Source organism: Sinocyclocheilus grahami, unplaced genomic scaffold (assembly GCF_001515645.1).
Source record: "Sinocyclocheilus grahami isolate Dianchi unplaced genomic scaffold, SAMN03320097.WGS_v1.1 scaffold270.1, whole genome shotgun sequence".
Taxonomy (NCBI): domain Eukaryota; kingdom Metazoa; phylum Chordata; class Actinopteri; order Cypriniformes; family Cyprinidae; genus Sinocyclocheilus; species Sinocyclocheilus grahami.
This window is the reverse complement of record NW_015505449.1, coordinates 1059872-1084379: the sequence shown is the minus strand read 5'-3', so window position 1 is coordinate 1084379 and position 24508 is coordinate 1059872. Positions and strand designations below refer to the sequence as shown.

General features: G+C 34.7%; 1 protein-coding gene across 1 annotated transcript in view; it reads left to right on the top strand.

The window, feature by feature from the left end:
- The window catches only part of LOC107599726 (arf-GAP with GTPase, ANK repeat and PH domain-containing protein 3-like), an 87390-nt gene that overhangs the window by 24984 nt on the left and 37898 nt on the right, over positions 1 to 24508 (top strand). Inside the window, exons 7-9 of the mRNA XM_016291409.1 lie at positions 713 to 817; positions 4136 to 4307; positions 14165 to 14317. Coding sequence (XP_016146895.1) covers positions 713 to 817; positions 4136 to 4307; positions 14165 to 14317 — 430 coding nt within the window. The remainder of the gene's footprint in view (positions 1 to 712; positions 818 to 4135; positions 4308 to 14164; positions 14318 to 24508) is intronic.

Here is a 24508-nt window from a genome sequence, read left to right as displayed (position 1 = left end):
AATCTTTCACCCTTTTGTCACTCCTAGTTTTGAAAACATATTTTAAATTAATTTCATTCAGCATCTTTTTGCCATAACAAGATACCTTTTATAGAACCATCAAATTAATAAACAAACAGAATAATATTTTCATACATATATTATATGTATGAAAATATTATTCTGTATGTTTATTAATTTAATTAATTATTAGTTTATACATTTCTAATGTTTTTTTTTTTTCTGGCTGCTTTTTGTACTTTTTTTGTATTATTTCTAATTTGTCATTTTGGATGAATCGTTTGCTAAACCAATATAAGAATGGCATAATAAACTGATGCGAGTCACTGAAGAAATCACATGAACAAACGTGAGCGAAACATACTAAAAGTAAAACAAAACATCCGTTTGACTGCAAATGTTCAGCGGGATGAGTTCTATAGGGATGCATTGTTTTGTTTTAACAATGTGAAAATTGACTGAAAATCTACACTGTATAAATAAGCCTTAATTGAATGCAAATGAGTGTGTGTGAATGAACATGAAGCTTCACGGTGCTGTATGGGGAAACTTCTGCTCTACTTTATGACAGTGTCTTGACATCTGATCCTCCTTTATACTGATCTTTAAAGTGTTTCTTCATAAAATGCCCCAGCTGGTCGTTTATTCAGACTATTGTGAATGTTTTCTGATTTGAAATCTTCTCATAACTGATTGTTTTTGTCTTGAACAGGGGATTTTGTTAAAAAGAAGTGGGAAGTCACTTAATAAGGAGTGGAAGAAGAAATACGTCACATTGTGTGACAACGGTCTGCTCACGTACCATCCCAGTTTACATGTGAGTATGTCACCTGCTCTGCTGTTAGAGATCAGAAGTCTGATTCATATTGCTGAATCAGTTCAGTCAGCCAGTTCAAATAAATGATTCACTGATTTATGTTTGGTGTAAATTCATGCATACCAGTTTGGCGTCACACGTTTACCTATTAACCATCCTTTTCACTCAGAAAATGCTAGTAAATTTCACAAATAATTACAAAGAATAGGCAAGTAACACATTGAATGAAACGTGAATTTTTAGAAAAGACTGAAATAGCATTTTCTTGTAAAATGTAATCCAGTAATCTTTGCTATATTTACAACTTCAAAAATAATTTATAATAATAATAATCAAAAATATTTTTGTTTGTCATTTTCAGAATATTAAAAATGTTTCAAGTTCACAAACATTTTTTTAGAATATGTTTAAATACTAGCACTTAAATACTTACATGCTAGAATAGACTTAAATACTATATATGAAATACTTTATTTCCCCAAAACATTCAGTGAGTCAGTAACTAAATAATACTGAAATCAAATTATTTTTATGACATTTGGTCATGTTGGTTCAGGTAGACTGTAAAAAATTATTTTTCAATTATTGGAGAAACTTTTGCAAGAAAATACTGTTTCTGTTTTTCTAAATGTAACCCTTAATTCAATGTGTTACTTGCCATTTTAACCAAATTCTTAATATAATTCATTAAGAATTATTACAGTTAATTAACAGTAATTTATGGATTCCAGATCATTTTAAGAAAACTAGTTTTGTTCTCAGAATGTTCCTAAAATTGACTTCCTACTCTCTTGCTTTTCATTTTATATACTGCACAGATTGTTGATTATATGAAGTTTTTCTCTCTCTCTCTCTCTCTCTCTCTCTGTTTGTTATGAGTTAGGCCTATTGTTTGTTTTGGATTTTGTAAAAGTTATGAAAATAATATATATACAGTATATCTAAGGTTCTGTCTTGGTTAGCCAGGAAAGTTTACTTCATATAAACAGAATGTTGGATTTAGGTGTGGAGAATGTTCCTCTGATGTTCTCCTAAAGTTCTTTTAACATCTGATTTCCTTTAGCGTCAAGTTATCTACAAACACTTTGATTCCTTTGAACACTTTTGCATAAAAAGTGAAGTGTTCACAAATCAGACCTCACATTCCAGTAAAAAAAAACACACCATGAAATCGATTATGACGTTGACATAACCGTACGTTTGGACGGGACGTATCGATGGGGTTGTCTAGCATGTTTTAATGAAATTTAATTTGAATGACTCCCATTTGAAACAGTTTAGATTCAGTATAAGAGACTCTTTGCTATTTCTTATGCATTTTCTAGGTTTCCAATAATACAGACGAGAGCCGGACAGGTCAGCTGCTCTCCGGTTGCTACGGCAGCGCACGTTTCTTACGGCAGTCGCCGCGGGAACATTCATCTCTGTCAGAACCCCCGCGTGCTCTTAATACCTCCGAAAATCCCCTGCCTCTGGTTCTCTGGCTTTCTCACACGGCCCTTTTCCACCGTTCCCCCTCATTTGCATACGTCTCGCTCACGCCTATCTTCGTTCTCGTGTTTCTCCTACGCTTTTAACATAGGTTAGTAATTAATAAGGGCCTCCTAATTAAGATCCACTCGAGAAGCGGCGTACCTTGACCGTGCGAGACACGGTACACGAGACAAGTTTAGCGGCCTCCACGGACTATGACCGAAATTAATATCTTGGCCAAACTCACGTCTCTCACATCAACCGCATGTTTATTAGCGATATAATGCACATCTCATGCCAGCGATGTGTGTAATAGGCACACGATGCCACGGGCGTCATAATCGTTAGAGACGTTTGGGTTTGGACACCTGTGGACCACTCGTTTAGCTCAACGAGAAAGACGGGGAGAGAGAGAGACAGAAAAGATGGTTTAATTTTGCGCCGCAGCCAGCCGAGCTATCCCACAATCCCCTTCTGTTAATTCTGTCTGCTACATCAATTAAATTGTTTGTAGAAACTAATTGAATATGGCTTAATCACACATCTTAATAGCTTTCTGCGCCTCAAACTGGCTGTTAATTCCAGCAATAAAATGGAATGAGAGCGCTCACTGGGTAATTAGTACTGAGGCTTTTGAAGAAATTAGTGCTTTATGGGGCGCAATAAAAGTGAAGAGGAGTTGGCGGGAGACTTCCGAGGCCGAAATCTCTGCTCGCCTCTTTTGTGCTGAGCAGGGTGATTTGCACCTCGGCTTAGCCCATTTGCGCTTTGCAAACTCCCATGAAAATGGAATAGCCCGATTTAAATGGGAACACAGTCTGAGCACAGTCATTAATGCTAATTTTGCTAATCTGCGGCAGCGTGGAAGCAGGTGAAATAGATTGTGTGTGCCTGGTGCTGTTTTGATTGTCCAAAGCCACTGTGTTCGTTTTACAAGACCTCTAAAAAGTTTCTTAGATAGGTTATAGATGCGCTGCATCGGTGCGTTGTTTGTTCATGTAAACTTTAGTTAAAATTGGTGGCGTGTTTCATTTGATGCAAATGGAAATTAAGCAGTGGATGATAAAAGTTGATTTAGAAACAATTTTCACTCAGAAATTGCTAGTAAATTTCACAAATGATTACAAAAAAAGGCCTATTAAGTAGCACATTGACAATTAAATGAACTTTTGAAGTAGAAAGTATTTTAGAAAATAGTCAAATAGAATTTTCTTGTAAAACGTAATCCAGTAATCTTCGAAAAAATATCTCAATGAAGTCTACTGTTGAGTGTAATTCATTTTCAAAATATTGAAAATATGTCTTAAGTTCGCTTAAGTCTATAATTTCAAAAAATTATACTAGAAATATTACAATATACTTAAAATCTAGAACTGAAATACTTGCATTTTAGAATAGACTTAAATACTAGAAAATATCAATTGGAGTTACTGGAACAATACTGGAACCAAGTGATTTTTATGACAATTGTAGGCTCAGGTACGCTGTAAAAAATAATTTTTCAATTATTGGAGTACTTTTACAAGAAAATGCTATTAAATTTTTTCTAAATGTAATGCTTAATTCAATGTTACTTGCCATTTCTTGAAATTTGCTGGCCATTTCTACACCAGTTTTTTTCAGAGTAGTGTGCATTCGTCCAAAATTGTTTTACTAAAATAGTCTTGTTCCTACTCATTAAGAAAGCTATCATTAAATTGAATTGAATTGGAAGCTGAAATGTTTAATTTTGGAAAATTGTTTTACATCTTTTACAGCCTTAATCTCGTTCACAGTGTGTCAAACATGTTTACATTTTTCCCGGCCTAGATCTAAAACTACACAATGTCATGTTTCATTTTTCAGGACTACATGCAGAACGTCCACGGTAAAGAAATTGATTTGCTGCGGACGACAGTAAAGGTACCCGGGAAGAGGCCGCCCAGAGCAGTGGCAACGGTCGCCCCTACAGCCAGCCCCAAAACCAACGGACTGACCAAAGACCGCAGCACTTTACAACTCGGCATCGGGGCCACAAGTGAGTTTGATCTCTGGCAGTGATATTATGCCTTAAAATTGATGATCTGGTAACACTTTACAATAAGATTCATTAGTTAACATTAGTTAACTACTTTTGTTAACATGAACTAAGCATGAACAATAGTTCTACAGCATTTATTGATCTTAGTTAATGTTAATTCCAACATTTACTAATGCATTATTAAAATCTAAAGTTGTGCTTGTTAACATTAGTTAATGCACTGTGAATTAACATAATCTAGCAATGAACAACTGTTTTTTCATTAAAGGGGTCATATGATGTTGCTAAAAAGAACATTATTTTGTGTATTTGGTGTAATGAAATGTGTTTTTGCGGTTTAAGGTTAAAAAAACACATTATTTTCCACATACTGTACATTATTGTTTCTCCTCTATGCCCCGCCTTTCTGAAACGCGTCGATTTTTACAAAGCTCATCGGACTGAAAAGCGAGGTGTGCTGTGATTGGCCAGCTATCCAGATTGGCCGAATACCTCAAGGGTGTGACGGAAATGTTACGCCCCTTACCATACTGTGATGCCGTGTCCGGCCGGAGCCACGATTCAAAAACATTAAAACTCATTATAAACGAGGCATTTGTTACATCCAGTTAATGTTAGTTAATACATTAACCTAACCCCTAATTAACATAACCCTTATTGTAAAGTGTTACCGATGAATTTATTCATTGTTTGAAGATATTCGATAGGTGAAGCAAGTTATTATGTTACATTTTCATGGAAAATTGTGAAGACAATTTTTTTTAAGTAATGTACAATAAAAAATTAGTTCACACTTAGACAATGAATGTGCATTAAAGTAAAGTTAAAAAAGTACTAGAATATGCTTAAATACTAGAAAATATTTAAATATATATAAATACTAGAAAATGCTTAAATACCCAAAAGCTTTATACTAGATTTGGTAGCTAAATAATACTACAGCCAAATAATTTTTACAACAATATATATATATATATATATATATATATATATATATATATATATATATATATTTATTTATATATATATTTATATAACACAACAGCCAAATAATTTTTACAACAATATATATATATATATATATATATATATATATACATATATTTGTTATATTTACATTCATTCTTCATGAAAATTCTCATGGGAAATTGCAAAGACAATTTTTTTTATGTGCAATAAGTTGTTCACAATAACTGAACGAGTATTTAAAAAGTACATTTGATTGCATTTAAAATGCATTCAAAATGCAAACAAAATGTGTTGCAGTATTTTTAGGCCACAAACTAACATTATAATTGTTTATAATTATTTACTTAACAAACTTTATAAAGTTTTAGCTTTTAGTTTTGGATCTGTTTTTAGTTGTTTTAATACTACAATTGATTGCTGCTTTTGTCTTCATTTGTAAGTCGCTTTGGATAAAAGCATCTGCTAAATGACTAAATAAATAAATTAATTAATTAATTAACAACCCACAAATCAGGTTGTTTATATTTAAACTAAAATTTTTAATCCATGTTAAATCGATTTCTCGTCAAAAAGTTAATTTTGGGGAAAATTCCTAATGTATATTAAAAATCAGGAACTATTTGACCAACCTGTCATTCATATCCACTCAGAAAACTTATGTTAGGTTGTTTGTAGTGCTGATTTTCATTTTTGGCTGAATATGCTTTATTTTTGCCCTGCAAGAATGTGAGGGAGTTTGGGAAGGTATAATTGGATTTAGGGAGCTGAGATCATGTCTAATTAATAAAAAACAGGAGCAACTCTCTCCAGGGGCTCTGCAAGCTGGCACGACCGCTGTGGAAACATAACCGGCCAGGACCTCAGCATCACTTAGCTTGAGCTAATTGCTTTTGCACCATTAAAGACAGGTTAGCAAGGGCTTCTGGGAATTGCAGTTTTCTGGCACGTGTCCAGTCTTGTGTTGGATAGGGAAGAGGGTTTATTAGTCACAGAGACATAAGGAGCATTTGTCAGTGTTGCTGGGCCGCATGAATCGGGTTGCTCAGAGAACCACAAAAGTTGATCATGCTTTCAGGTTGGCAACTAATTAACCTTCAGTCGACTGCAGAGGAGAGGGTGAACATAAGGTTGAAAGGAGGAAAATTTTGGGGCATTTGGACCTGAAATAGTCGCAACATCTGGACCTGTTTTATTCAAGCTACAGAAAATAGAGATTTCTGGGTAAAGAGCTCAAACGTGGCCTCAGGCAGCAGATGCACACGAATAAGAGCATTAGTTAAGACTGGTTACATTTGTATTGAGGTTAAAAGCCTAGTTGCACACATGGATGTAATGTATCACAGAAAACCAACATGAAAATGAAATTTTATATTTAAAATATTTGATTTTTTTTTTCCTCTCTCAAATACATATTTCTGGTTTCATTGTGAATGATTGAACAGTATTCCAAATAATTGTCTTAATAATCTTTCTACTGTATATATAAATCTAATAATTACGTAAAATAATAATAATTGTTTAATAATGAATATTACCTAATGATTAATTACTAATAATTACTTGGCCTCAAAAATTGCTTTAATTTTCCACTGTCACCAATCACACTTTCAATGTTAATTTTTACATATTTTTCCCCGTTGATGTCAATATTTCAGTCATTTAATCCATTTTACTCCAAAATGATGTAAAATTTAGTTGATGATAAATACAATTTTAGTTAATAACAAAAATGTGAAAAATGGAAATATCTGGCAAACAAAAAAAAAATCTAACATTTTGAAAAATGTTAAATCATTTAAACATGTCAAACATGAAAGATTTATCAACATAAAATGTGTTATGAATTATGCTTTAGAGGCTATTATTAATTTTGAATTTAAGAGAATGTTTAGGTATCGACTTGCACTTAGTATGTTGTTACAGTAACTATTCACAACGCAGTCACACATTCTCACTAATACATAGCTTAGTTCAGTTTCACCTAAGCATTTGATTGCAAATGTAAGTTTTAATATTACTTTTATGTTGTCAGTCAGATTAACACTGTCCACTTTTCACGATCAGTCAATTCCTGACATATAAATTTGAGTGCGTTTTCTATTTTGCTTGGAAATACGTCACATTACATGAGGAAAATGGGTTCAAGCCATTTTTATAACCAGTTTTGACCTTTTGAAAAAAAATGTATAGGAATATATATATACAGAAACCGTTTATCTTGTGTTTTTACATATTTGATACATCATTAACAGTTCTGAGATGGCTTTTTATTGGTGTTATTTTCCAGATACGCCATTTGACCTTCGGTTTAGCACAAATTTATGCCGTAACGCTTGGGTCCCGCTTTGACACGGCCTCTTTTCCAGTTTCTCTATTCAACTCTGCGCCGTATTAGAAGAAAATTGTGTTAATTTTCACTCGAGAGGGAAAAGGTTACGATTCGCAGTGGGCCTCCGCCGAGTGGAAGACGTACGCTTGATTATGCAATCTGATTTTGATTTCATTAGGAATGCAATTGATGCGAGGGAACAAAGGGGTAATTTTTCATTCATGGCGGTCTAGCTGAGCCCTGTCTTTTTCTGTAGTCTGTAATTCATACACTTCCCTCTGATCTAAAGACCATTAGGAACTCTGGGGGGTGTGTGGGATTGAGGAGATGGCGGGTGGGGGTGAGGATGAGAACTAGGACCCGAGTACTTAGCCTAATAGCGTGTACAGATAGCTAGAAAAGTGCAAAGGAGATTTGGGTGTTTTTTCTATGCATGATCTGATAGTGATTTGAGCGTTTGTACGTGCGTGCACAACAGAGCCGTCTAAGCACATAATTATCAAGTTTAGTGAAACATTTGTTTTTAAAGATGTAGAGTGCAGTTTCCGTGACACTAGTGGCACCGAACAGAACTTGATTTTTATGTTGTTATTTTATTATTTTATATTATTAGTACTATCTGTATTAAGTTATCTATATTATGTCTTTGTAATATGTCTATATTTATAATATCTATATTAGATAGATGATAGATACTTAAATTGATCATGTTTATGTAATTTATGTGTTTATAATATATAAACATAAATGACATAAATATGATTATTTACGTACTTTCATATTATAAATACATAATATTATAATATAATGAAAATATATAATACAATATATTATAAATACATGAATTACATTTTTAGATAGATAGATGTACTTTATATATTTATTATATTATACTGTATATAATATACAGTATAATATAATAAATATATACTGTATATAATATATTAATATTTTATACTAATGTTAATATACTGTATTTTAATTGTATGATAAATACATCAATTATAAATCTGATCATATTTATGTAATTTAATTTGATAAATACGTAATTTTAAAATATATAATTTAAAATATCTAATGCACTGTATGTCTATATTTATAATATCTTTATAATATCTATATTAGATGGATGATAGATACTTAAATTGATAATATTTATGTAATTTATGTGTTTATAATATATAAACATAAATTCCATAAATATGATCATTTACATACTTTAATATTATAAATACATAATATGATAATTTTATGAAAATATATAATACAATATATTATAAATACATGAATTACATTTTTAGATAGATAGATATACTTTATTTATTTATTATATTATACTGTATATAATATATTAATATTTTGTACTAATGTTAATACTGTATATTAATTATATGATAAATACATAAATTACAAATATTTTATTGTAATTTAATTTTATAAATACATAATTTTAAAATACATAATTTAAAATATCTAATGCATCAAATTATAAACAATAACAATCCTTTTTTTGTTTTGTTTTTTAACGTGTTTTGTGCTGCATTCATTACGATGATGCTTAGGTTTTGTGTATGGTTGCCAGGTTGTTGCTATGTGGTTGTTTTTGGTGGTTGTGCTGATGATTGTTTCCAAACAGGTTTTCCACACACTCCTACATCCCATTCAGTCACAACCACTCAAACAAACAGAGTTTTGTAAACATCCCAGAGACTTTTAACTCTTTTGACTGTGTGTTTGTGAGAATTTACCCCTCATGGTCACCTCTAGCTCTGCGTGTGTGTGAAGTGGCAGGAGATCTTGTGTACAGTCTTTGCCCTGCGCTCTCCTCTGATTTTCTCCACATTGTAATTGCATTAGCTCCTTTTTTATGCAGAATTGTTCTCTGGGGACTAATTGATGGAGACATGTTTAATTCATCAATCATTAGCATCAAATTTGACAATTAGTGATGATTGTTGAATTCTTGATGGAGATGAGGCATGGTTAGGGGCTTATTTTGTCTTTTTTTTCATACCAGCCAAGACGGAGGGAACAAAATAAAATCATAAATAACAAGAGTGTGACATTATGTCCTTAAGGAGTTGTTTTGGAGCAAGGGAATATTGGACTGTCGTTTCGTTTAGTCGATTTTGGGACATGTCCGCCTTAGATCTGAATTACTTTTCATCAAACATGTCAAAGATTTTCTGACTTAACGGCTAATAGACTTCAGATTACTTTTTCTTGCTATTTGAGATGTGCAATGATTCTAGCTTTTCTTTATTTAATTGACATTTGTCCAATTTTTGTCATAAGGCATCTTATTTGTTTTATAGAACTAATTTAGTATATATGTGCGTGTGTGTGTATATATATATATTCACCAACTCTGGATGTATTGAATATATATTTATATAAAAAATATATTTAAAAATGTAAATGATATGTTAACAATTTATTAAGCATTGCATATATATATATATATATATAAAAAAAACTAACATAGCCTATATCTTCCCTGAACTAAAAATGAATGGTCATAACTTTGGGGGAAGAATAAATAGCAAGACCTTTTGAATGCCTTGTTAATCATATTAATTTTCATTTAAAAGCAACAGAATTTAAATTATATCTAAATAGCCACAGTGCACACTAGCGTGGACAAGTAGTGCTCTACCCATTGGCTCTGCAGTGAGTGAGTGATTAGTGTTTTGGTTAAGTGAACAAGAATATGTAATAGTACACTGAAAAAAACAATAAGTAGATTTAGTTTTGTTTTTAAATTAAAATATAGATCCATTATATCCAGTTGGTGAATCATCAGTTACATCATGTTTAAGTACATTGCTGAATATATTTTATTTCTTTACATATTATATATTATGTATAAGTATTTAAAGATGTATAATACATCTAATAGAATTATAATAATATACTATATTATACTGTATACAGTACACTTAATAAATTATTAACATGTATTTGCATTTTGTTTATTGCATATCCATATTTTAGACTGCAGTGTCTTCATCATCAGTTAGTGGGTTATATCACATTTAAGTACATTGCCGCAGGTTTTTATGAGCATTAAAGGAACATCATTGATACTCCAATAGCTTTATGAATACATAGTTCATAAGCAGTTTGCTCTGAAACAATAATTACCTCTTCTGCAGGATGCCAATATTGTATGGCATTGATCCGAGTAATAGTGGTGTCTTATTTAATTTATTGGTGAGGGATCTAGTCAGGGGCAATATTATGACAGAATTAACCAAATCTTCTCTTCAACAATACTGTGGTGATTACATGTCTCCGAACAGACAAATATAAGAATAACCCTCTATTCTTTCAATTACTCACGAATTACTAGTGATTGTGTCAGGGCGTTTTTTTGCCAGGCGCTAAAGTAAACTGCGAAGAACAGACTCTTGTTAGCCTAATGCGTCCTAACCATTAGCGAGAGTAATAAGTGTATCAAATTCACATAATCATGTCTAATTAGTATCAGTAATTATCTTGTTGGGTGCGAGAATATTAATCTTGCGGTCCCCATAGGGGAAGGGCGTCTCTTGCAGGGAGAGAGCGATAGAACTTCAAGCTCACGCTGTGGAGTACTTGCTAAATTAGCATGCTCCAAATCAGCGCAGCGGAGGGAGGGGAGCGAAGGAAACGTGTCGGAGAAAAAGGCAAAATTGCATAAAGCGAAAAACAACAGAGAAAAGTTTAGTCCCACTGTGAAATGCATTAGAGCCTAGTAAATAAAATATCAGTGTTTTCTGTGTGCTTTTCAAGTTTTTTGTTGACGTGCATGTGGGTAAAACTTTTAAATGGATTTCTATTTTCGTGATCCAGTGTACGTTAACACTTAAGAATTACTATGTGTTCCGATGCCACCTTTAAGTTCATAGCATAGACAAAAGGATATATCTACTGTTTCTTTAAAGCCTCAGGAGCAGCTGAAGCATATAAACAGCACATGTCATTTTATGTAATGTGCTGTTTTTTAAACATTTAGTAAGAATAGGCTAACGGCAATATAAAACCAATTTGAAAATGAACCAAGCGCAAACAATGTTGGATCTTAAAAAAGAAACAGGCAAGAAAAAAGAATTATGTAGGTATCCATCAAAACCTGACCTTGAGCCTCCAATGTCGAGATTTAAATATTAGACATCGTCTCTATCAAGTGGGGAGCCTGTTTTTCGGGAACAGGAGGAGAGGACCCCATGCGACACGACCAGGCCGGTGAAGTGGCGCCCAACGCGGGGGCATCCGCTGATTGAAGCCAGGGAGGCCCGTCAGCACAGCCGCCACTGCCGGGAGAGATGGATGTGTCAGGCGGAGAGTGGGGTAGAGCTAATTACCGTTCCGAGTGTATCTTGTTAATTAAGGGCTAATTAGTGGCAGAAGCGCAGAGGGAGCAGGGTATGGAGACGGGGTGAGGCGCTGACTGCTCATGTAGCACTAAGAGACGAACGTGGTGATGAGATATACAACATCTATACGCAAAATCTTTACCATACTTTCTTTAGTCCCTCCAGCTGGTTGACACTTTATGGTTCTCATCGTGTCTATAGTAAAAAAAAAATAGGTTTTCTGAGATTGTTTGCTGATTGGCTTCAGGTTTTAGTAATAACTAAAAAGTTACGTAGTTTTGCTATAGTAATGTGTTGGATTTTTGTACATGTACTATGGTGAATTTGTTCCAAACCTGTATGAGTTTCTTTCTTCTGTTGAACACAAAAGAAGCTATTTTGAAGAATCTTGGGAACCAAACCATTGCCGGTAGCTATTGACTTCCATAGTATGGAAAAAAAATAGTCAATGGCTTACGACAATTGTGAACTCGAGAATCTGAGAAAAAATTTGTCGAGGACCTTGGTCGGTTCTGATGTTCGGTGTCGATTATCTGGTAATGCGAGGCGTTTATAGATTGAATCTTGCACCTTCCGATCTGCTCGCACATAAATCGGGGCCTCCCCGATCATATGTGACCCTGGAGCACAAAAGCAGTCTTAAGTCGCTGGGGTATATTTGTAGCAATAGCCAAAAATACATTGTATGGGTCAAAATTATAGATTTTTCTTTTATGCCAAAAATCATTAGGACATTAAGTAAAGATCATGTTCCATGAAGATATTTTGTAAATGTCCTACTGTAAATATATCAAAACTTAATTTTTATTTAGTAATGTGCATTGCTAAGAACTTCATTTGGACAACTTTAAAGGTGATTTTCTCAATATTTCGATTTTTTTGCACCCTCAGATTCCAGATTTTCAAATAGTTGTATCTCAGCCAAATATTGTCCTATCCTAACAAACCATACATCAATGGAAAGCTTATTTATTATTATGACTGGTTTTGTGGGCCAGGGTCACATATCAAACATGTTTGATATTTAGGATCTTAAATCAGGATGATCATGGCTAGAACTTTCACAACAGCCAATAAGTGACCGCAAAACAAGCTGCTGTATGGGCCCATTGGTTAGTGGAGATGGAGGAAACTGCTTGTGGAAGTTTTGCAATAGCACAACTGTCTGTCTAATATGTCGAAAACATACCACAAGCCTCAATTTTGAACATGCCGGCAGAATGTAGAAAGCATGCTAGCATGCAAGCTAACATATGTAAACATTAGTTGCTGAAACGTCAATTGACGATCTGCTGCGTCAGCTCTAGTCAGGTGCTTCCTCTGGCATGATAATCTTAATAATATCTTGTAGTGTGTGATGCACCACGATTTTCAAATCTTGTAGTGTGGGCGTGTTTAGCATTTGAGGGAAGAAACTCTGCAAAGATTCTCCTTATGTGTGTGCTGCAACCAGATTTCATAATCGGTTAGGATTTTAAAACTCCCGTAGTCTGAGCCCGGCTTAACAGACGCTTCTATGACTTACATTGCATTCAGATTTACATTTTATCAGTTTGTGTATTCTCTGGGAATCAAAACCATGACCTTTGCATTGCTAGCGCTGTGCTGTACTGTTTGAGCTTCTGCAATACTTGTATACATTAGAATATGATGGTACATGATTGTTTTTGGCCTTATTGACACTTTTATTGATAGAGATAGTATCGAGAATGATTGGACTACATGTGGAAACCTTTAGGACACAGCTCCAACATGCCGTGCATGCTCAGATAAAAAAAAAAAAAAACAGTACAGTAAGCTGTTACTGGGGTGGTATCCTTACAAAAGGTGCTAATATGTATCATTTAGGTACTACTATATACACTTTAGGAACTAATATCTTTAAGGTACTACACTCTCAGAAAAAAGGTACAAAAGCTGTCAATGGGACATGGTATCTTTTCAGAAAGTACACTTTTGTACCTTATTTCCACTTAAAGGGTACATATTGGTGTCTTAAAGTTGCATATTAGTACCTTTTCAAAGTGTACTGCCCTAATGACAGTTTTTGTACTTTATTTCTGAATGTACTATACTTACTTTTGGTGCAAATATGTACATTTAAGGTACTGCTATGCACACTTAAGGCACTAATATGCACACAAATGTGATTTGAACATCTCTCTAACTGAATCTCTCTCTCTCCTCTCATCTGGCAGGCACTCCTCACTCTAACAGCAGCAGTTCCCTGCAGTCCGGGGGTTCGGCGGCCGGCGTGGCTTTGGGGTCTAGTAAAGAGGGAATGCACCAGCGCTCGTTCTCCGTGTCCAGCGCAGAACAGTGGAGCGAGGCCGTTATCAGCACCACGGCAGGTCAGAGGAAAAGCCAAGAAAATCTCTGTTTCTTTCTCAAATCAAACTTAATATAATTTAATGTTTAAAATTCAGCCAGTTTTTTTTTCTTTAATGTTGCTTTTCCATTGCTTTGATATTTACAGCAGATTTTAGGTCGTACTTCAGGGTCCATGATTGTGGGGTTATGTACTAGATTAGTACAATAACATGCAAGGAATGCAGCAATACCAGCAATTTGTGCATTAATGTTTTTTAGTATGCGCAATATAATATACCATGGTAATCGACTTAAACACTTTAGTATTTCACCAGATTAATCAGTCTTCACAAAAGTATTAAAATGACAAAAACATTCTGAAAATCAAATTTTTTTTTAAAAGGATCCTATATTTATGATTATTCACAGAAGTAGCAAAAGTAATTGTGTAGACAATTATGGTATTTTGCCAAAAACTATGATTAACTCTGTGAAATTTAAGAGAACTATGCTGTTTGTTGCATGTCAGTGGTTGCGCTGTCAAAGTCAGCTTGAAATAAAAAATTCACAATATCTATTTTCTAAATGTATATTGTAGATCTTATGAACCCTTTTCACATTTTCAGGGTTTTCAGAAGCCTAAGCCATTATACTGTAGTTGTATTAAACTTTTATAGTGGTGAAACTTCAACCAACATGCCTTTTGTGTTTCCCTTTGCCCTAATAGCAAATTAAAATCCATAATATTGTTTTATGACTTTCTGAAAGAATACAAATTTATCAAGAGATTGATTACATTGGTCAGAAGAGAGAAAAATCTCAATTTGCCGTCAATTCCTCAGCTGCTGTATTAGAAATACACAGCAGCTTTTAATTAGTTTTCTGTAATTTGATGCCAAGATAATAAAACACCAAGTATAGTGTTATAAATGTACAGTACGGGGCAAAAGTTTGGAAGCAGTGCTTTTCAACATTTATAATAATAATGAATGTTTCTTGAGCAGCAAATGAGCATATTAGAATGATTTCTGAAGGATCATGTGACACTGAAGACTGGAGCAATGATGCTGAAAATTCAGCTTTGATCACAGGAATAAATTACATTTTCAAATATATTCAAATAGAAAACATTTCTTTTGAATTGAAATAATATTTCACAATTTTTACTGTATTTTTGATCAAATGCTGCCTTGGTGAGAAGATAAGATATTCAAAAACTTTTACAAATCTTACAGATCCCAAACGTTTGACTGGTAGTGTTCATTACATTTGTAAAAAAAAAAAAAAAGTTAAATATAAAAGAGATTAACAATGGTAATAACTTTGGAAATGGATCATCACAGTCTATAAAAAAGTCATCTACCTCCATTTTGGAGTGCAACGCCCACATCTCAAAATCCAAAAATCTTACAGATCCCAAACGTTTGACTGGTAGTGTTCATTACATTTGTAAAAAAAAAAAAAAGTTAAATATAAAAGAGATTAACAATGGTAATAACTTTGGAAATGGATCATCACAGTCTATAAAAAAGTCATCTACCTCCATTTTGGAGTGCAACGCCCACATCTCAAAATCCAATCAACAACCGATGCATAGATCCAAAGCATTGTTTTTTTCCCCAATAATTCGACTCAGATGAATTTATATAGAATAAACATATACACAATAAGGAATAAAAGGTCTGTCACTACTTCCATTTCATCGCAACTTTAAACAAGTCACAGATAATTCAGCAACTGCTCTTTGTTTGCGACAAACTGAAGGTTTTTAATCTGTTAAAGATAGTAGTCTATTATGATTTTACCATGGTACTAACAGTAACTGTAGAAACTATGGCACTTTTTGTTTATTGCTTGTATCAGTGGTTGTGCTGTTAACAAGCCAATCGCTAATCAGGATAATTCGGTAATTCGGCTTTTTAATGGCAACTCTGGTCTTGCCGCCAACTGCAAATAGTCTCTCCACTTCTCCCGTCCTCGCTCTCTCTTTCTTTCTCTCTCTCTCTCTCTCTCTCTCTCCGTCCTGTCAGTGCACTTGAGTGAAGTCAAATAATATATTTGCCGGGCGTAACAACGCTGCGCATTTTTCCCCCCGTCTTCACTACTTCTTTTTTTCCCCTCCCGCGTTGGAAAATGAATGCTTTACGGGGACAACATTCATCACTGGTTATTTCCCTCTCTTTGTCGGCTGGCAGTAAAAAAGCACTTAAATGCACATCAACAGAATAACAGTCATTTCCATGCATGTTTGCGCACTCGTCGTTCTCATTAGCGGCTGCTCTGTTTCTCCCAACCCCCGCCCTCATGCTATCGCCCTCTCCGTTTTTGTCTCTCACCCTCTCGCTCTCTTTCTCTCCTCCCCCCCTCCTTCTGTTAGGGTCCCAGGGGCCCTGCTAGTTTAAAGAGCGCTCTTTACGAGCAAAATGGAGGCCCTGCCGTGTGGCCCTGTGGTGTCGCAGACAGAACACGACGCCGCGCGATACTCGCCCTTCTCTGCTCGTCTCTGCTTGTCGAACAATCAATTTCAGCCCCGCTCCGCCATCGGCCCCCCGTCTACACCCATCAGCTCCACATCCTAAAGCAGAATTACTCAAAGCGGCCGTAGCCGTGGAATGAGCTGCATATAAGTGTGTGTGTGTGTGTGTGTGTGACAAAGCACTTCATTAGGCCCTTGTGTAAAATAGTTATTGTCACACACAAGCACACATACTCAGACTTTTAGCTGTATCAGGATTTGGTGGATGCATTTTCTCTATGACCTGTTACCCATCAGCCTCTCGGTTCTTGCGTTTACTGCGAGTATTATAGCTTTACAGGTCATAATGGAGATAATAGAGTTTTATATAAGAGATCTTGGGAAAGTGCACACCTTGAGAAAACCTCATTTGTTGTGTGGAAGATTGCAGGTTTTCTTTTCTGCTTTGTCGTCGTTCTTGTGTTCATGTGGTGAGCTTTGGAGTAGGGATGGACGTGCATGCTGAACTAGTTGTCCAACAACTGACTAGTTGACTAGTGAGTAGGATGCATCAATATTTAACTACTTATTTTAATGTCAGTTCCTGATCAGCCAATAATTATGTTCATGTTATGGCCAATAAACAATAAATGTCTGATTCTATGCTATTTTGTCTAAGTAAATTAAGATCTATAAAAATCTATTTAAATGCTACAAAAGAATCAGAATCAGAAAATTTAAAATTTACAGTATTAAAAAAAATCACTTGTAATTATGATAAATCACATTTGACTAAATACATGTTTTTAAAGATTAATTTTAAGTGTGCGTTAGTTGACGGCAAAGAAATCTAAATGTAAAAATAGAGAAAATAAGCATGCACAATTAAATTTCCAGTATCAGCCAATATACTGTATTATCACATATATCTTTTTGTTACCTTTTTATTGCTAGTGCATTATAAAGGATGCATTTAGTGATGTAAACTACCTTTCAAAAGTTTGGGGTTGTTTTTGAAAGAAGTCTCTTATGTTCACAAAGGTTGCATTTATTTGATTACAAATTCAGTGAAAACAGTAATTTGTCAAATATTATTACAGTTTAAAATAACCCTTTTCTATTTGAATATAGTTTATGATTTAATTTATTCATGTGATTCATTGTAGTATGCTGATTTGCTGCTCAAGAAACATTTATGATTATTATCAAAGTTGAAAACATTTTTTTTTGTGGAAACATTATACATTTTTCGTTTTCAGGATTCTTTGACGAATAGAAAGTTCAGTGTAATAAAAGTACAGCATTTATTCATATTATATCTTTTGTAACATAAATTTCACTTTTGATCAATTTAATGCAACCTTGCTGAACACAAGTATTAATTTCTTTCAAAACATAATCTTACTGACCCCAAACGTTTGAACTGTATAGTACAAAAGAAGATACAAAATAAGTTTTTATCCATACAATACAAAACATTTATTACACTTCATTGACTTTCGGTGTATGGAAGAAAATTACCTCTTGTGTCCCATAGAAAAAGAAAGTCATGCCGGTTTGAAACAACATGTATCTGCATATCATCAAGAATGTTTTATGCAAATTCACCTTTAATGCCTATTTAGGTGTTAAATAGATCTTAAGCAAGCCCCAGTCATGCCATTATCCTTGTCAAGGGTTGAAGGTCAACCAGCAGATCAGGACTGTTGTGATGAGCAGCGGTAGATTGATAATGTTCTCAAACAGGAACTATTTCCATATGATGTGAGTGTTGTTCTCTGCACTGGATAAGCTACAGCTTCTGAATACTGATCCTTCTGATTAAATCTGCACTCTTAGTTATATCTGTGTGTGTGTTGGAATTGTATTCTCAGCATGTATCAGACGTCTCTAAATTATCTAGTGTACTTCGCTAGTGTTTTGTTTTGCATAAAGGAATTAGGTTTTTACATTTTTTGAAAATACAGTTGCTAGGGTGTTCAAGCTGGTTGCTAGGGCGTTGCTAAGGTGTTCTGGGTGGTTGCTAGGTAGTTGTCTTACTCCGCTGATCATTGTAGGCATAGAATCCTCATTTCTGTATTTGTTTAAATTAGATGATAGCATGTTGCTATGCAGTTGCTAGGGTGTTCTGGTGGTTACTAGATCGTTTTCTTACTCTGTTGCTCATTTTATGCATAGAATCCTCATTTCCACATTTGTTTTAATTGGTTTCTAGCATGTTGCTCTGCAGTTGCTAGGGCGATCTGGATAGTTGTGTTTAGACTGTTTGGGTGGATGCTAGAGTGTTGCTAAGGTGTTCTGGATGGTTGCTAGGTGGTTGTCTTACTCTGTTGATCATTGTAAGCAACTACCATATTAGCATGTTGCTATGCAGTTGCTAGGTAGCTTTCTTATTCAGCAGATCATTGTATGCATAGAATCCTAATTTACACATTTGTTCTGATTGGTTGTTAGTATGTTGCTATGCAGTTGCTAGGGTCTTCTGGATAGTTGCTATATGTTTTTTTTTTACTCTGTTGATCACTGTATGCATGGAGTCTTGATTTTCACTTTCATTCTGATTATTAGGCTGTTGCTATGCAATTCCTAGGGTGTTCTAAGCGCTTGCTAAGGAGTAGCTAGGGTGCTTGCTAGGTGATTTTCTTCTACTCTGCTGAACCATTTCATGGATAAAATCCGTATTTCCACATTTATTCTGATTGCTGCCAGCAATGGATGGTTGCTAGCATGTTGCTATGCAGTTTTCTGGAGGTTTTTCTCTCTGCTGATAATTTTATGCGTTGAATCCTTAAACTAATGTAATTATCACAATAAAGTGTGATGATCTGCTCTTAGGCTACATTCAGTTAGCCTGTAGATTAGCGTGCAGCAGCTGAGGTAGTCTAGCGATTTGGCTCTAATCTGAAATCTGCCATGGTTAGGGGCGGAGAAGACTTCTCCCCTGCGGAGCTTGAGGAGGCAGCGAGTGCAGGGAGTTTGATTCCCACTCTTGGCTGTAATGAAGTTTGACATTTCGTTTGGAGAGAGCAGCGGCGTGTGCTGCCCATGCCTTGATTAGCGCTCTCTAATTGACAATAATAAGAAGGAAGTAGTGATTGTGTTCTGCAGACTTTTTTCAGTATTAATTGCAGCCAGGCATTGATTACGGATGGGGGTTGCTCACGAGGCTGCCGTGTCAAGGGGTAAGAGTGGAGGGAGGGGGGCGTCATCGTCTTCCTTGCAAAATTACCGTCCATACCCGGTAGCTCTCGAATTAGCTACTGCGAGAAATCGAACTTTCTCCTCACGTACGGCTGGAGGAAGAAATTGAGAGCTATTAGGAAATGAGTTAATGTTCTTTGTACACACCCTCCAATCTTCCCTGGCTCACCCACAGTCCTTGTCTCCAGAACCGCGGTGTAAAGTGCCATTTCCCGCGGGGACGCTAACACTTGCTAATCACAGGTTAGCTGACCACTTTATTTCCTACTGCTACCTGAAGAGCAGTTCCAGCTAAACCCAGATTAGGCTTTAAATGCATTCAGGTCCCTTGTATTCTTCAACTTACCTCACCTCAAACTTCTTAAGTTTTTAGAGAGACTTTTTTGGCTTGTTTTCTAGGTAAAATAAAATCTACTTGTAGCAACACTGCCTAAGATATTAAGAATTATGCTTAAAGACTGTCTTATTACAAGTTTACTTTTGCTTATTCGCTTGTTTTAAGTATAAACCAGTAGAAGAAGTGTATTTTTTCTTAGCACACTGGCAGATATTTATATATATATATATATATATATATATATATATAGGTTGTCAATCGATTAACATTTTTAATCTAATTAATCACATCCTTTTTCTGTGATTAATCTCACACTTCATGAAATTAAGCATAGACCATTTATCTTGTTTCAAATGTTTATTTTGTTATCATTTGCTATATCCTGAAATATGCATTTCTTGCTTAATCAACTTGTGCTACTAAGGGCTTACTACGCTAATTGACTAATTTTCTAACCTCAAAAAAGGACACTTACAAACTCCAAAAGGACACCAAAGAACCAAATGATATAAGGAGCCCATATAAGCACATACGAAAGAAAAAAAAATCTGAATTTTATAGTACGTGTACAGTGCAACAGCAAAGAGCTTTTTTACATTTTAGAGAAGCCAAGTTGTGATACCGAGCAGGACCCCATGGAAATGCCCCCCCAAAAACTAAACCAACCACCTGTTGACTGCATATATCTACTACAGTACACGGATCCATTCCGTATAACTAAACACAGCAACATAAACATGACAAATCAAAACATTATCGTGAATGGGTGTGGAAACAACATGAATGTACGGAAATGTCTGTGCCTGTGCATAAATACAATGTACGATCCATACACGCATTTTTATAACGGACTCACGCGTGCTTACTGTGCGACTCGTGTACGCCACCGCAATCGTCTTTACCTTGCTTGCAGTCTTCATCCATCAAAACTTTACTAGTGAGACTGGTTATCCAGTCGAGAAAACGTAGTTTGCGTCTCATCTGGCCATACAGCGGTGGGATGTGTTGACAACCCGTTCAGTCTGTACTTCACACAGCGCGTGTGACGTGTGAGGGCTCGCGCTAGTCAGAGACAATCGCAGAATATGACAGAGCTCGTGTTTTAAAGCGAAACACACCGGAATGAATAATTCACTTAAAACGCAACGCGAGTCTCTGTTCTCTCTGCAATCTCTGATGTAATCAGCCTGGTTTTCTTTATATTAGCGCTGTTTTGGACGGATTGTTTGAATGCATTCGCTTACTGGATCATTGGACTGAAAACTTTCCTGGAGTTTAGCAGCTTAAAATGATCTGATCGCAAGCAAGAATAAGTAATAAATAAATATTACTTACTTAATAAGCAATAAATAAGTGTTAGAATAGAAATTGTGCTTCTGTAATTTTGCATTAAATTATTTTAACGTGTTAAAGGGGTCATATGAGGCTTTTTTAAAGATCATTATTTTGTGTATTTGGTGTAACAGAATATGTTGACATGCTTTAATGTTCAAAAAACACATTATTTTTCAAATACTGTACATTATTGTAGGTCCTCTATGCCCCGCCTCTCTCAAACGCTTCGTTTTCTACAAAGTCCCTCCTTCCGACAAGCGCAGTCTGCTCTGATTGGCCAGCTGACCCAGTGCATTGTGATTGGCCGAACACCGCAAGCACTCATCGGAAATGTAACGCCCCTTACCATAATCACGAGCTTCATCTTTCAAAATAAATGTAAAGACAGATATATATATATATATATATATATATATATATATATATATATATATTAGGGCAGTAAGTCGATTAAAATTTTTTATCTAATTAATTACATGATGTGTCGATTGATCTAATTAATCGCAAATTACATTTGGCTGTGAAAATACCCCAAAATACCCCCTAACAAACTATGAAATTTAAAAGAAGATAATTTGAGAAACATCTTTAATTTTTTTTCGTTCATGCAATAGAAGTCATTGGTAACCAAAACAGCTTTGTTACCAACAGTCTTCAAAATATCTTCTTTTGTTGCACAAAAGAAAGTAAGGCATTCAGGTTTGAGTGACTCTATTAAATGTCTTTATGAGTCATTCATTCATTCATTCATTGATTCGTTCAAACGGCTGATTCATTCAGGAATTCAGTAAACTGCTCTCTTTATGAATGGACCTTTGAATCATTGGTTCACACGATTCGTTCAAAACACGGATTCATTCAGAACCTAAACACCGCTGTGTTGCTTGGAGACGCACAACAATTCTGCTATGGCTTTAAAGGTAATATTTTTGTTGGCAAAACTGAGCAAAAACAGACAATATTGTGTTTAAAATATAACACAATATTAACTTCTTATTTACTGAACTGTATTTTAATCGTGTTATTTTTTCATAACTAATTAATTAAGTTAATGCATTAAACTGACAGCCCTAATATATATATAAAATGTATGATTTTTATTTCTGGAAAACAAGATGAAAATACCCATTGAGAAATTTTTTTTTTGGTGCACATTGAAAATTGTATATTATTTTATACAATTTTCCCCCATATTTTGGGAAAATAGGATACCGTCAACCATTCATAGCTAATCTTTTGTGTTATGTCAATATTGTTAAATAATAAATATACCAATATTGTGCAATTCAATTTTAATCATGTTTAATGGAAATAAGTGTTAATTATTTTCAAAAGTCAACTATCAACAATTATGTAACAATTAATTAACATTTTCATATTATCATATTATATTATATTTAAAAATACGTTTGTAATATTTTCACACCAAAAGTATGTATTTTTAGGAAACATTTCACATATTTTGGTGAAAAGTAAGATTGTCAGCCATTCAAAGCTAGTCTGTAAGGCGAAAAACACACACAGCATTTGCTTAGCGTGCACTCATTTATTTATTTTTAGCCAAAATCAAAGTCAGAATGATGTTCACAAATGCATGTGTATGTGTATGTGTATTATTTTAAAATTATATTATATCAAATTATATATATTTTCTACAACAATAATAATAATAATAAATAATAAATTTACTGGTCGTAAGTCACTATACGGTGCTATATGTATGTTATAAAAAAAATTATGTTTTCTGATAAAGCATACACACACAAGCATACAAACATGAGGTCCAAAAAGGGAACAACATTATGGTACAATCAAATATATAGAAGTAGGTGGAAACAAAATAATGTAAGAGTTGTCAAAGATAAATATACCTGATACATGAGATACTAAAGGGGATTCAAATCAATAGTTCACAGTGGCTACATCTTGAAAATATACAGAAAAATAGAGAAAAGAGAGAAAAAAATGTATTAAAATGAAAATGATCAAAGTACTATAATAATCAGTTTTATTCAGTTCCGTGGTATAACTCAAAGCACCATGTCATTTGTAACCATCTACCGTTGTATTGTCACCGCTGTACCGTGGTACTTTTTGGTTTAGTGATGATTCAGTAAACAGACGTTCAGATGGTTGATCTGATGTCTGGTGTGAGGGACAAGGGCAGCCCTTCACTGTTAACCTCAACCTACACACACAATGCCACTGCTGTCACAGCCGGAGATGGGTGCTCTTCACTGAGAGTGTTTGTGTGCTTGTATGTGCGAGAGCTTCTGCATGTGTGTAGTGTGTGAACAGTATTCTCAGAAGCCCTCTACCCCCAGCTGTCTGCTGTAGCTAATGATTGGTCCCAGGGGGGCTGTTGGGAAGAGGAGTGTAGAAATTGAAACAGACGTTCGAGTCCCTGCCACAACGTGTGTGGCAGCTGGGAGCGCCGCTCCGCCATTCATACGCGGGAGGGAGAGCAGACTCTTAAAGTCATGAATATCAATGGTGAACACGGAGTCAGTGATGAAGCATCAACTGCCAACCTGCCGTGTTTCCAGCGAGCTTATATCACTATATCTGCTTTGTAGCGCCTAAAAGGCACTCGTGGTAAACACGGTGATCCTGGGAAAAGAATAAGCCCTTAAGTGGTGGTTCTATGCTACCACTTTAGAGCACCATTGAGGTTTTGTTTAATATTATATGATGTCTAATGATAATACAGTTTAATTCATTTAGGTACTATGAACAATAATGTTTATTATTTTATCATTTATACACCATTTAAAAAAATAAATGTAATAATATTATTATGTATAGGCTACATGTATGTATGTAATTGTTTGTGTGTATAAATATATATATATATATATATATATATATATACACGCACACTAAAAAAGAAATTAAAATAATTTT